Source organism: Octopus bimaculoides, chromosome 17 (genome assembly GCF_001194135.2).
Source record: "Octopus bimaculoides isolate UCB-OBI-ISO-001 chromosome 17, ASM119413v2, whole genome shotgun sequence".
Taxonomy (NCBI): domain Eukaryota; kingdom Metazoa; phylum Mollusca; class Cephalopoda; order Octopoda; family Octopodidae; genus Octopus; species Octopus bimaculoides.
Genome location: NC_068997.1, coordinates 51359415 through 51375315, shown reverse-complemented (window position 1 = coordinate 51375315; position 15901 = coordinate 51359415). Strand labels below are relative to the sequence as shown.

Here is a 15901-nt window from a genome sequence, read left to right as displayed (position 1 = left end):
TAAACGATGATGATGATGATGATGATGATATATATTTATTTATATATTTACATATATTTATTTTTATATTTATATATATTTATACATTTATATATCTATATATTTGTATATATTTATTGATTCAAATAGAGAATACTTTGAAGGTGAATTGAATTATATTGCAAAATTCCAGTTTCTTTCGGGTACCCCTTCCTATAGTAAGGCTGAAAACCAAATCCCTAATAATAATAGCACCAACGCCAATTCTAACAATAAGAACAAGAAGACAGAGATATTATGTAAATTATTTTAATGAGACATCATCGTTATTAACATCATTAGAAGAATGTTTAGTATCAATGGAGAAGGAATTAATGGAATCAAACGAAATCCAAATTGATCAGGGAATGCAATGAAGTTTCGACAATCGTTTGTTTGTTCAAATAATTTCTGTAAATATTGAAGTTGAGTCGTTTATGCATTTCCTAACACTTAGTAGGTTCTGTATAATGATAACTGGTATTCAATCGGTTATGATGACAAGGATTCCAGTTGATCTGATCAACGGAACAGCCTGCTCGTGAAATTAACGTGCAAGTGACTGAGCACTCTACAGATACGTGTACCCTTAACGTAGTTCTCAGGGTACTCGTTTAGGGCTGAGTGGTCTGGAGCAATGTATAAAAGTGTCTTGCTCAAGGACACATTCAGGGAAGATAGAATTTAAAAACAGGGTGAGGTTAGATTGTGTGGCGTTCATGCCTTTCTCTAATAGAATGATCAAAACAAAGGAAAATAAGAACAGTAAGCAGCAGGTGAAACTTGGTCCCAGCCATGAATAATATACATTTTCTAGGCACACAATTTTGTGGGAGGGAGCCAGTCAATTACATCGACCCCAGTACACAACTGCTACTTAATTTATCGACTTCGAAAAGGCAAAGTCGACCTCGGCGGAATTTGAACTCAGAACATAAAGACAGACGAAATACGACAAAGAATTTCGCCCAGCTCGCCGCCTTATAAGCAAAAATATATTAATGCCGGCATGGTTAAAATCCAAGCTGTGTCCTCCTTAAGGACATCTGCTTATTCCAGTATTTTTTTATTTCGTCTGTAGATGTCATATTTGTGTGAAGTATGCATAAGAGCAGAACATTCTGGAAATATTGTTTGCGAGATAATTATATATCAAAATTTGTCCAATCTTCTGATTTGAGACGCATGATATATATATATATATATATATATAAATATAATGTTTATGTACCTCAGGCAATATGATTACAGTACAGTAAGATAACAGGATAACACTGTTAGGAGAGGTTAGAAAAAGTAAACAAAGAAAATGAAATTAAAAAAAAAAACAGGTAAAATACAATAAAAGTTATTGGAGTACAAGGAGGTTTAATTTTCTGTAATAGGTCTATGAATATAATAGTTTTTTTAAAAGTTCATGGATATAAAAGTTTTTACCTCCTCATGTTCAACCACCTTTGATTGTATTGTAAGCTTGTCCTTGTTGTTGCTGAGATGACCTTTTGGATAAAGGTGTTGATAATTAACATCAATAACGATTTAAGATGATAGAGGTTTCAATCTCTACTTATATCTACTGTTACAATGTTTTTTTTTTTTATAAACTCTTGTTGAACAAAAAATTTATATGTAAGAATCTTACTCACACCCTGGTCTGACTTGAACCCAGGGACCAGATTATGCAGGATGTCCTATCACACTATTTATCTGCACCCTTACAAGTCCATTGTGTACCCCATTAATTTCTGTGGAAAATGAGATAATTAAATCTACCACAGCATCAAATCAATAACGAAAATAGATTTATATATCTCATTTTTAAGCTATTTTTGTAGTTGCTGCTTTGGTGGCCTAATGGGTAAAGGTGTTGGCAATTTAATTAATAACCTTGTATGAAGATAGAGGTTTCAATCTTTTTCTGCAACTATTGTCAAGTTTTTTTTTTTTTTTTTTACATCCTTGAAAAATAAAAAAAATAGAATAAAAAAAATCTTCCCTACACCGTGATGTGTCTTGAACACCCAAGACAACCTTGTTCACAATCCCCCTTCACACTTCATCCACACCTTTACTCACGAGCCACACCAAATGCGTGTGTGTGTATGTGTGTATCTCAAAGTTACTTACATTGTGTTAATATGTTGTATGTCTATATATAATTTAGCATAAGACTACTACAAACCTGTTATCAGTTAAACAAAATGACCTGATACCCATAATCATTGATGAAAAGAAACCTGTTAATTAACAAGTAAATGAGCGATCATTGAGCATCTTAACACTAATTTCCCACAATTTCTTGATAAGTTTAACATCTCCTGATTTTTCTGAAGGCTGACATCGACAACAATTGTTGAAATACATTCCACCAATTCCTTGTAGTTCTGGCACAGCGGCACAATATAGAGTTGTGGCACATCCTTGTTGCTGGAAGAAGAAAACAGAAAGAACCAGTTGATTTCTAGGAGAATACACATGGCAGGAAGTAAGCAGTATGTTCTTGTTGGAGTTACTGTTGCTATTCAAGTTGAGGCCAACTTTGACCAAGCAGTGTTGATTAGTCCCTGACACACAATCCCCCCACCAAAAGGTTGTTTTATAGTGAACTGGTGGAAGGCAAGAACACATTTAAGGCATTACTGGAGAGCTTTGAGACAAACCCTGACACCTGAGAAACACAAGCACAAGACAGCCCTACCTAGTGAAGCTGCCCCGTGCATACAACAGTCCCAGCTCACCACCTTAATAATAATAATAATAATCAAAAGAGCACTCAGAGAGTGCAAACCTCTGCTACAGCAACACCAACATCTTCTCAATGATTAGCCAGAGATGATTTTTAAAATGAAAATATCTGAAATAAACACGACTGTTTTCACAAACGAGAATACTAAAAATTAATCCAACCATTCTCAAAAATTAAGTAAAAAAACAGGAAAAATAATCCAGAATCCTTGTCCAGTATTGAATTGATTCCAAAATCTAATCAGTTTGTGCCAGTCATGAGGCCAAACAACCCTGAAAGTTTCATCCGAATCCATCCAGTGATTGTTGAGACATCTTGTCCACGGACAAACAAACATGACTGAAAACAATACAGCTGCCTTCGTTAAGGCAATGGTAGTAATAATAAAAATTTTGGTACAAGGCCTGAAATTTCAGGGAAGGAGGCTAAACCGATTACATCAACTCCAGTGCTCAACTGGTACTTATTTTATCAAGCCCGAAAGCTCAGCTAGTACTTTATTTTATCAACCCCAATAGGATGGAAAGCAAAGTCAACCTTCGGTCAATCTGGACCGAGAACGTAAAAAATGGACATAACACTGTCAAGCATTATGCCTGGTGCACCAACGATTCTGCCAGTTGACCATTGTTAATAACGGTAATAATAATAATTTTTAACTTTAGATCAATCAATTTATCTGCAATGGAGGAGGGGGCACATAGGGAAGTGAATTAAGTTCTCTTACATTGGCAAGAATTTATTTCATCAACCATTGAGGAGAGGAAAGCAATTTTGGCTCAGGTAGAATTTGAACTCAGAATGTAGAGAGGTGAAATTATCTGCCGTTTGGGAGCTGGACCACTGCAGTCACTCCACTGCTGCTGTGGTGGTGACGGTGGTGACGATGTTGACAATGGTGATGATAGCAGTGATGATGATAGTGATGTTGACGGTGATGAGAGCAATGATTAATTTAGTGATGAGGATGGTTGTGATAGTGATGACGGTAAGTAGGTAACATATTGTTGACATAACAGGGAGCAGATGGTTATATGATAGCAAAGTGACACTAGTGAGGTTCAAGAGAAAGAGATTGGGCAGGTGGGAGAGAGAGACAGACAGAGAGAGATAAATAGACAGGGTACCATAAAGATGATAATCACAGAGCGTGTGTAGCAACGGAGGTGGTGGAGATGAAATGAGAAACTGTAAAACAACAAATGACACAATATTCTGTGTGAAAGTATTGAATTGGATAGGGGCTTCTTCAAGTGTGTTTTGGGGGTAGGTGTGGAAAGGATGAGGGAGGGAGAGAGATGTAGAGGAAAGACTAGGGCGAGGGCAAAGAACTGAGGAAGTGACAAGATCTGTTTTAATGAGACATCAGTGAGAGCTAGAAGACAGTTCAAATTACAGCGGTGGTACTCAGGGAAGAAGAAATGATGAGAGATAGGTTGTGAGATTTAGGGCAATTTTTTGATGCTTTCTCTTTGTTTTGAAATCTGCTTCTACTCTAAAGGAAATCTGTATTTACAGAATAGAAATTACAGCAGCTTTGAATGAAGGTGTACCGGTTTCAAATTCTGAGGTACCCATCCGCTCACACAAGTAAAACTACGCCAGTTTCAGATTCAGCTACTCACTTAGACAATACAAACTATACTCATTTCAAATCCGGGGGTATGAAAATACACAAGCTTCACATTAGGGTACCAACCCTCAAAGTAAAAAGTTCACTAGTTTCAGGCCCTGTGATACCCCACCACATACACACAAAAAAAATATATTCATTTTGACGTGGGGTACCCACCCACAGAATGAAAATGTATACCAGTTTCAAATCCAGATATCTTCAACGGAACAGAAACTACACAACAGAAACTGCGATAGATTTGATTTCTTTCTTGTTTTTCAGGTCTTCAATTTAATTTGAACTATACAATTGGCTTTAATTTATATTGAATTTAATTTTATCATCATCATTATCGTTTTACATCCACTTTCTATGCTGCCATGAGTTGGACGGTTTGACTGAGGACTGGTGAGCCAGAAAGCTGCACCAGGCTCCAGTCTGATTTGGCAGAGTTTCTACAGCTGGATGCCCTTCCTAACGCCAACCACTCTGAGAGTGTAGTGGGTGCTTTTACGTGCCACCGGCATGAGGGCCAGTCAGGCGGTTCTGGCAATGACCACACTCAAAAGATGTTTTTTATGTGCTACCTGCATGGGAGCCAGTCCGGCAGCACTGGCAACGACCACGCTCGAATGTTGTTTTTCACGTGGCACCGGCACATGTGGCACCGGCACATGTGCCGGTAAAGCGATGCTGGCAATGACCATGCTCGAATGGTGCTTTTCACATGCCACCAGCACGGGAGCCAATCTGTGGCCCTGGCAACGATCACGCTCGGATGTGCTTTTAACGTTCTACTGGCACGAGTGCCAATCAGGTGGTACTGTCAGCAATTTTGATATTTATAGAAATTGATGGCTACACACAACTTTTTGTACTCCATGTCAGATCAAAAAATTGTTAAGAGATGAAAGGCTTGAAGGTGAGTTGAATAAAGTTGAGAAAATTCTATGATAAAGTTTCAAGAGAATCTGAGAGAACTTTTGGTAAAATTACAAGACATGAAAAGTATTCTGAAACAGTTGGTGACTTTTATAAGTTTTACTAAGCAATAGGGGTGCAATATATCATTAAGGGTACATTGCTTGCATTCTTGAACCTTTTTACCCCTGGAAAACTGGGTATCGTAAAGAAGAAACAAGGTCAGCATATTCATCAGAGTATTTGTACCATGGAAAAGTGTTACCAAGGCAACAGGAGCACTAGAATGTCTGACGTAAATTACAGCAGCAATCCAAACCAAGCCACTGTTTTTAATTTCAGATCTGTATTTTAAATGGTATTTTAATAAATGTGTAATTATTTGGGTCTTTGGAAATTAAATTACATGCCTCATAAAAAAAAAAAAAACTTGATGTGATAAAGAAATGTTCAAAATATATTTGAAAATAAAAATTAATATAAAATTCAGATTTTTTTTATAATTATTTCGACTCAAAGAAAAAATTACCCTAGGAACACATAAAATTTTATCATATGTTTCCTATCTCTTGTAAGTTAATGGTGCAATGCAGTTTTATCTACTCTACATCCTCAACCTTATTGAAATACCTCCTAAGGGAAGCAGGTTTCTTCTAACTCCCCTACATCCATGCTATGCTTCATGCGTATGTCGTTACCCTCTTCCAAATCTTGAAATACCTCCACATGGATCAACCAAATGTTGTTTATTCTGCTGGTTTCAGCAGGAGAAAAACATTTAGATCATTTGGAAAAGCGTTTCAAGATCCTTAGGCTGTTATTTTAGCACTGTGGTGAGTTTGTCGATGATGGATTAAATGAAGCCAATGTTTTCCCAAAATCTGTGTACGAGGAAAAGAAAGGGAATGTACAAAATAGAAAGGTGCATGTGTGTGTACATGTGCGTACGCGATGTGTGACTGTCAATGTGTATGGAGTGTGGCTTACCAGATAGAGCACACACTATGTTACTGCCAATATGTTGTCAATAAATGTCGGCAAACAGGAACATCTTGTGTGGCATATTAACTGGAGTAAAAGTCTTTGATTACCAAACATGGCATTCCACATTCTGTAAATTCCCATATTAATAAGAAAATAAAGGAAAATCTCTAAATAAATTTTTAAGGGTTTCCTTCTTGAACCAGATTCAAAGTACATTTTCAGAAACTAAGGATTAGATTACAATTAATAGTTTTAAATTAAAAATTATATTTCAAACCCCTTAAGGAAAATATAACACATTTATCGTCCCGTTCCTTATTTGAAAAAGGAAAATCATTTATCTTATATTACTTCTAGTCATTTGACTGCAGCCATGCTGGAGCACCCCCATGAAGATATTTTGATTGAATGAATCACCACCCCCCCAGTACTTATTCTATCAGTCTCTATTGCTGAACCACTATGTTACAGGAATGTAAACAGGAGTGGCTGTGTGGTAAGAAGCTTGCTTCCCAACCACATGGTTCCGGGTTCAGTCCCACTGTGTGGTACCTCGGGAAAGTGTCTTCTACTGTAGCCTCGGGCCGACCAAAGCCTTGTGAGTGGATTTGGTAGGTGGAAACAGAGAGAAGCCCATCGTATGTATATATGTATATATTTGTTTGTGTGTGTCTGCATATGTCCCCCTAACATCGCATGGCAACCGATGTTGGTGTATTTACATCCCCATAACCTAGCGGTTCAGCAAAAGGCAGCAATAGAATAAGTAATAGGCTTACAAAGAATAAGTCCTGGGGTCGATTTGCTCGACTAAAGGCGGTGCTCCAGCATGGCCGCAGTCAAATGACTGAAACAAGTAGAAGGATAAAGGAATACCAACACCAATTGTGGAGGAAGAGGACACAACAGGCTTCTTTCAGTTTCCGTCTACCAAATCCATTCACAAGACATCGGTTAGCCCAAAGCTATAATAGAAGACATTTGCCCTTGGTGTCATGCAGCAGGACTGAACCCAGGACCATATGGTTGGAGAAGCAAACTTCTTTACCACACAGCTACATCTGCACCTATAATAACTATGACAGTCAACTGATTCTAAAGGTAATTTCTGGTTTTCAATGTTGGCACCAGGCCAGCAATTTTGAGGGGAGACGAAAGTCAATTAGAACAACCCCAGCACATGACTGGTACTTCGTTTTCTGTCCATCTGGGGTTAATAAAATAAAGTCAACTTTGGCAGAATTTGAACCCAAAGCATAAAAAAAAACAGAAGAAATGATGCCAAGCATTTTCCCTGATTCGTTAATGCTTCGGCCAGCCCACAGCCTTTCTCAGGGTAATTAGTAAAACCTTAAGAGTACTACTTACTAATTGCAATGAAGTGATTGATTTTATAATTAAATATATTTAATGACAGGCTTTACAGTTAGTGCCAATTAACATTTGATACTAATCCTAAATAAGCTTATTATAATAAACATGTCTTGCTGATTATTTTCTAAAATTATATTTGAACTGTTTTTTTGTTTTGTTTTTACATTGTTATTTTCTTTAGTGTTTTTAGTAGAACAAGATTAATTAAAAGACGTCGTTAAGTTTATTTCCTGCAATTTAATAAGGTTATTTAATCTGTTGATTTAATTCATTGAGCATAAGTAGCTGTTACTTTGGCTGTCGTGTGTGTGTGTATGTGTACGTGTACATGCATGTATAAGTGTGTGCATGTGCATGCATATAATTATCATTTAATGTCCATTTTTCTATGCTGGCATGGGTTGGACAGTTTGAGAAGACAGGTGCTGGCAAGCCAGAGGACTGCACCAAGCTCCAACACCTATTTTGGAATGGTTTCAATGGTTGGATGACCTTTAGACGAGCTACTTTACAGAGTGTACTGATAGCTTTTCACAAGGCACTGGCATCAGTGAGGTCACCAAGTACCTCACAAGACCCAACTGAGGAGGGAGTAGAACAGAAGGAGGCTAAACTATGAAAGAGGGACAGAATCAGGAATCTTACTGTAAGGGGATACACAGCTTTACGTCTGTTGGAAAGGAAACAGGATGGCAGCAAAAATGTGTCAGGATGTACCCTCAAGTATACCTGTTACAGGGTGTAATGGGTGGTTTTTCAATGATGTGGCTGACGTCAGTGTTGCATAACTGACTCGTTTAAAAGTACCCTTCAATTGTCAGGCAATATGCTATGCTTGAGAAGAATTACTGAGTTAAGTGAAATCATTGTCGTGGCTGATGCTAGTGCAACCTGACTGGTACCCATGCTGGTGGCACGTAAAAAGCACCATTCGAGTGTGGCCAATGCCAATACAGGAGGGTCAGTTAATTATGATTTTAATCAACATATTCCCCTCTCAAGTTCGCACACTTAATGGAGCAGTCCTTCAGTTTTTCTAAGCCCTGAAAAAGAACTCAGAAGGTTGGGCCTTCAGGCAGGCCCTTCACAATACCCTTAAAGCCAGGAACTTTTCAGCACTCCCTCATGTGCGTATGTGTGTGTGTATATATATAGTGAGAATTTACAAAAAGACAAAGACGGGTATGTAAACAACAAACAGATGTATTAGTTTAACGCTGTGTGTATATATATATATATATATATATATATATATATATATATATCTGTAGCGTATGCATTTATTTAGCTTATACATGAAGTCTGGGTCTTCACTTGTGTCACGACGACCCAATATGATTACAAGACTAAACACCACACCCAACTGCCACCCACAACCTCCACCAGCACCAGTACCGGCCATGACGAAGGGAAATAGCCCTGAAACTCGAGTCGCCTTTATATATTTATATATTTGATCCTTTATATTGAACACTCAATATTTCATCTACATTCAATACTTTCTTTCATGGTGCCATCCATTTTTATTTTATTTTATTTTATATTATATATTGTATATTCCATATTCTATACCCCACATTGGTTCTGCAGGAATATAAATAAAACATAAAAAACAGACAGTGTTGGAACTCTTTTAAACAAAATAATATATATATATATATATATATATATATACACACACACACAGCACTGCAGTAACTGACATAGAATTGAATGAGAGTAACGTGACAGAGTCAAAGGTATGAATGTGATTAAAGATTTATAATGCTAACTAGAGTCATCAATCTTGTGACTAACTGACTGATCCAAACAAGAAGTTCTAATTACAAAACACATGTGAAATATTAAGCTTATGTTAATCCAGGAAGGAATGTAAAAATAGATGAATAAAAGAAACAAAAATAGAAAAAAATCAATTTAACTTGTAATGATAACGACTGACAGAAACTGAGACAGAATCAGTAGAGCATCTAATAAAATGTCTGGTAGTATTTCTTGCAGTTCTTTACATTTTGGGTTCAAATACTGCAATGGTCAACTTAGCTGTATATACATTTGGGGTTAATATGATTCTATATTTTGGGGGATGAGGAATTATTTACAACATTTACGATGGATGGATAGATGTCCTCATCTTGTTTGTTGTTACCACAACGTTTCAGCTGATGTACTCTCCAGCCTTCATCAGGTGTTCTGGTGGAATTTCGAACCCAACCCTTAGTAGAAAGAATTATTATTGAGGTGGAGAGCTGGCAGAATTGTTAGCATGCCAAACAAAAGGCTTGACAGTATTCCTTCCAGCTTTGCATTCTGAGTTCAAATCTCACCAGGGTCAGCTCTACCCTTCATCCTCCCGAGGTCTATAAAATAAGTTCCAGTTGAGCACTGGGGTCGATGTAATTGACTTACCCCTCTACTCCCAAATTTCAGGCCTTCTGCCTATAGTAGAAAGGGTTATTATTATTAAATATGGAAAAGAGATGTTAAATGATGATGATGTGGGCAGTAGTGTAAGGTTTTCTAGGATGTCTGTGTGTCTAACAGCAGCAATGGCCTAGGTATGTGGGAAGTACTGTAATAGAAATCATTGTTGCACTTTAGCAGAGTCGACTCTGTTGGAACCCTCTGGTTATGTATCTAACATGGGATTAACTTCCTTCTTCTCTCCCACCTGTCTTGGAGGTTCTGAAAAGGTTCAAAAGGTACTGCCCTTCCTCCGATATTTAAACCAATAAGATATAATTGAAATTAATGAAACTTCTGCCCCAAGTATTTGCACAAAATCCTTTTCAGAAATATAATTCTCTAGAATACGCATCATCCTTCTAGTTGTCAACCACATTGGACTTGCTAAACATTTGCTCAGCCCTTCTTCTCCTTCAGAAATACAGCTCCCTGGAAGACCCTTTTTGCAGGCAAACATGGCATTGATTTTAATAAACATCTGCTTAAATCCTCCCCTTCAGAAACACAATTCTCTGGAAGACCCTTCCCCGGCAGAGTCAAATATTTAGAGCAGCTGACATAATTGACCCCTCTAAATATTTGATCAAAACCTTCCCTTTGGAAAGCTCTCTAGAAGACCCTCCCTGCAGGTACCAATCCCAATGATCTTAGTAAATATCTGCTCAAATCTTTCCCTTTGGGGAACACAACTCCCTGACAGCCCCTCCTTGTAGGTACCAGGCACATTAACATCCACATTAAACACCTGTTTAAACCCTTCCTTTTAATGTCACAGTTCAATGAAGGCCTTCTCTCCAAGCCTCAATCACTCTGACTTCACAAGACTGGGGACTGGGAAAACCTACAAAGGTCCTGAGTAATGCCTGAGAAAATCTTACTCAAACAGAACTCCCTTTCTCTCTCCCCATCACTCGTCATCAAAAGCTGAAACCAGTGGCGACCCTGAACTTCAGTAAAGTTGTATGTTATGGTTATAAATTGGAATGTTTACAATAAAGTTGACAGTCAACACATTCTTTTGTTGTTGACAGAGTTTTGTTTAAATTAAAGATGACATCAAGCCCTTATCAAGGACATTTCGAAAGGTCATGTGTGTATCCGTGTTTCACAAGTGTTTAGTTCAGGGCTGACACCTGAGATTCATCTTAAATGTCACAGATATTCCTATACCCAACAATAATATTCCAGACGCTACCAAGACTTTCTACTATCAGGTTATAGACATTCCTTTACACTTGATAATCTAACACTAACATTTTGTGGGGGGGAGGGGGTGTCGCAACAAGATTTTGTAATTGTTTAAAAAAAAGTATTAAAAAAAAATATATCTTCAAGAACATTCTGGAAGATTGTACATCCGTTCTTTATGACTAATTTTTCTCCAAGGTTTACACATGGCTTCAAACATGTACCACATGTGTTCTTCAGATTTATCCTGAAAATATAAATGGTGGTGGCAGTGATGGTGGTGCTGGTGCTGGTGGAGGTCGTGGGTGGCAGTTGGGTGTGGTGTTTAGTCTTGTAATCATATTGGGTCGTCGTGACACAAGTGAAGACCCAGACTTCATGTATAAGCTTAATAAATGCATACGCTACAGATATATATCATATTATCATAAACCTCGAGGAACATGAAAGGGACCTGCTCTCAGTGCTGACAGTCAATGAAGCACTTATCGATTTTACAATGCTGCCCCCGCTTATCATATCATGCCCAGGTAACTTCTTCACCACCCTAAGGTCAATTCTAAAAACCCAAATAAAATATTTTTTTCTAATATAGGCACAAGGCCAGTAATTTTAGAGGAGGCGAAGTCATTTATGCTGACCCCTTAGTGCTCAACTTATATTTTCAACCCTAAAAGAATGGAAGGCAAAGTTGACCCCAGCAGGATTTGAGCTCAGAATGTAAAGAACTGTAAGGTTTGTTCACATTGTTTTGAATTCATCATACATTTTCATATAGCTTTGAGATTTTGACGAGGAAACTTAATTTTTAGAATGAAATCATTGGGTTGGTGTGAGAGGCCTGACCTGGCCAGTCTAAACATAAAACAAGAAGAAATATTTTGGTTGGATATGACTGACTTAAATGCTAAATTGCTAATAATAACAAAACGGAACTTACCATGCTTTTTGTAAATGGTCTGACAAAGGTAAAAAGCAATTTATAGAACCACCAATTCCTTGCTAATTGAGAACTCATCATATTTCCAGGATGTAAGGTATTGGTAGTGACACCTAGTGGCAAGAGGCGTCGGTTGAGCTCATTAGAAAAGAGGACATTACAGAGTTTCGAGTTATTGTAGGCCTTCATATGAGAGTAGTGACTCTGTGGCGGAGAAAGTTCGTCTTCGTTGATGTTTTCTGTGGTCAAAGAAGCAAATCTGAAAAGAAAGAAAGGATATCGTAAATATTAAAGATATAGGGCACAGGTGAATGGCGAAGACGTATGCCTTGCAACCACATGGTTCTGGGTTAAATCATACTGTGTGATATCATGGATATCATGGTGATATCATGGATATCATGTGTGATATCATGGATATCATGTGTGATCTCATGGATAAGTATTTTATATTGTAGTTATTGTGTCACATAATATTAATAATAATAATAATAATAATAATAATAACAATAATAATAATAATAATAACGATAATAATAATCTTTTCTATTATAGGCACAAGGCCTGTAATTTGGGGGGAGGGGGCCAGTCGATTAGATCAACTCCAGTACGCAGCTAGTACTTAGTTTATCGACCCCATAAGGATGAAAGGCAAAGTTGACCTTAGCGATATTTGAACTCAGAAGCATTTCGTCCAGCATGCTAACGATTCTCACTCTCACTCTCTCTGTATGTGTCTCTCTTTCTATCTGTCTCTCTATATATATGTCTCTCTCTTTCTCTCTCTCTCTCTGTATGTCTCCCTCTTTCTCTCTATCTCTCTATATGTGTCTCTCTTTTTCTCTCTCTTTCTCTCTGATTTTTCTCTCTCTTTCTCTCTCTCTCTGTGTATGTCTCTCTCTCTGTATGTCTCACCCTCTCTCTCTCTCTCTCTCTCTCTCTCATTGTCTTACTGAATTAATAGGGAGAGGGAAAGGAGGAGAAAAGAGAAGATGAAAAATAGTTAAAAAGGGAAAGCAGTATTATTAGATGGTAAATGGGGAGGAGGGGTAAAAACAAGAGAGAAAGAGGGAGGGAGAGAAGAGAAAAGGAAGGAAGGAGAAAGAAAACAAACAAGGAAGATGAAGATGAAAGAGAGAAAAGAAAGGAAAACAGGGAGAGAAGTGAGAGACAACATTATAAACAAAAAGGGAGATAACAAAACAGAGCTTATAAAAGAAAGACAGAGAAGGAGGGAGAACGTACGAGGAGGAGGAGGGGACAAAGAAAGACGAGAGAGAGAGAGGGTAAGAGAAATATACAGGAGGAAGGTGGGGGTGGGGGTTCTAAGACTATGATAACAGGAAATCCCTTATGTTTTGTGTTTTTATTATTATTATTATTATTATTATTATTATTGTGAATTTCTTTCTGTTTTTTTTTTTAATTTAAATGAAAGCTATTTTTTTTTTTTTTTTTTTTTTTTTTGATGTTGTTTTCCTTCCCTCCGTCTCCTGTGCAATAAACAAACGGCCCTTTATTTCATAAACAGCTCCAGTGTCCAGGGTACTGTTACTTACTTATAGACAACACATCAAGATATTGGCAACTCAAGAACGGTGAGACTTTAGTCTTTGAGGTTTAACTGTCAACAGGATTAGAAGCATAGCTTTTTCCTGTTTAAATTTTGGTGCCTTTTTTTGCTCTTTGACAATATTACTTTCCATGTTTTTACATTTTTATTGTTTTTAAATTCTTTTTGTTTTTGTCTGTTTTTATTTCCTTAATTTTTTATTACTATTGTTGTTGATGCTTATATTTCTCTCCTCCTCCTTCTTCTCAGTATTATTATCATTATTATTATTATTATTATTATTATTATTATATAATAAAATCCAATAAAATAAATTGTAGATAGTTACTGTTGTTGTTGTTGTTGTTATTATTATTATTATTATTATTTAGTAGAATCGTTGCTGTGCCGGGCAAAATGCTTAGCGGTATTTTGTCTGTCTCTACGTTCTGAGGTCAAATTCCACTGAGGTTGACTTTGTCTTCCATCCTTTCAGAGTCAATGTAATAAGTACCAGTTATACACTGGAGTCAATGTAATTGACTAGCTCCCTCCCCGCAAAATTTCAGGCCTTGTGCCTATAGCAGAAAGGATTATTATTATTATTATTATTATTATTATTATTATTAGTGGGAAGAATCATTAAAGCACCAGGAGAAATGCTTGGCATTATTTTTCCCTAATTCTTTACCAAACGGTTTCATTCTATTATAGCCCAGGGGCTATAATAAAAGACACTCGCCCAAGGTCCTGCAGAGTGGGATTGAACCCAAAGCGACATGGTTACAAAGTAAGCTTCTTAACCACACAGCCATGGTCGCATCTATATCTTGGTTAAAAATGCCAAAGAACACTGACAGCGGATGGGATTGAACTCACAATCTCCAGTTAAAATGTACTAAGATTTATCTACCTAGTCACCCTGAAATCACCAAAAGTAATAATAATGCATTGCACAAGAAATAAATTTAAGCAAAAGGCTGAATGCAGTAAAAGAAAAAATAAATAAATAAAATTTAAAAAATAAAATAAATAAATAAATAAATAAAAAATGCCCTTCAGGTATTTCGAAGTTGTTTTGTCATATCAGAAACTCCCCAGCTTTGCATTATCAATCTGAGAGCTACTCCGTCTTTAATCATGATAACGAGTTTCTCAATTAGATAAGGTGATACTTTTCAAGCAAGTTCACAGTTAAGTGCCTTTTACGAGACTGAGGCGTTCGTCAAGTTTAGAGACTTAAGGCTAATTACTTAACATTACTTGTTGAAGACTTTATGTCTAATTAAACATACCTGGAAGGAAACCAAGTTTGTTCGGTTTATTTATGCATATATCTATTTGCATATTTATTTATTTTATATTGTTTCAAGATGGAGGTGACTTACCTGTGTGACTCAGAAGATACTACGACAACTCTGGCAGGTTTCGAACTAATCAGAACATCTTTCAACAACAGCGTCAGGTAGAAGTGTGCTAAGTGATTTACTTGGAATGTGGTTTCAATGTTATCTTCCGTAAGAACATGTGGTAGTCCGAACACACCAGCATTCAGGATCAAAATGTGTAGGGGCCTATGAAAGAAAGCAAAGAGAAAAAAATCATTTTCTTCATTCACCTGTGCAGCTATATACATGCATATATAACACTTTGCAGGCGTGGCTGTGTGGTAAGAAGCTTGCTTCCCAATCACATGGTTCTGGGTTCAGTCCCACTGCTTGGCACCATGAGCAAGTGTCTTCTAATAAAGGTGGTGAGCTGGCAGAGACGTTAGCACGCCGGGCGAAATGCTTAGCATTATTTCATGTCTTTGCGTTCTGAGTTCAAATTCCGCCGAGGTCGACTTTGCCTTTCATCCTTTCCAGGTCGATAAATTAAGTTCCAGTTAGGCACTGGGGTCGATGTAATCGACTTAATCCCTTTGTCTGTCCTTGTTTGTCCCCTCTGTGTTTAGCTCCTTGTGGGCAATAAAGAAATAAGTGTCTTCTAATATAGCATTGGGCTGACCAAAGCCTTGTGAGTGAATTTGATAGGCAGAAACTGAAAGAAGCCCATCGTGTGTGTGTGTGTGTGTGTGTGTGTGTGTGTGTGTGTGTG

At 37.2% G+C, this 15901-nt stretch overlaps 1 protein-coding gene across 3 annotated transcripts in view; it reads right to left on the bottom strand.

The window, feature by feature from the left end:
- Positions 1-272: 272 nt before the first annotated feature.
- The window catches only part of LOC106869971 (WW domain-containing oxidoreductase), a 276220-nt gene continuing 260591 nt past the window's right edge, over positions 273-15901 (bottom strand). For all 3 annotated transcript variants that reach the window (XM_014915918.2, XM_014915919.2, XM_014915920.2), the window contains 3 exons: positions 15193-15378; positions 12253-12511; positions 273-2445 (listed from right to left, as the gene is read on the bottom strand). In XM_014915918.2, coding sequence (XP_014771404.1) covers positions 2263-2445; positions 12253-12511; positions 15193-15378 — 628 coding nt within the window. In that variant the 3' untranslated portion in view covers positions 273-2262. The remainder of the gene's footprint in view (positions 2446-12252; positions 12512-15192; positions 15379-15901) is intronic.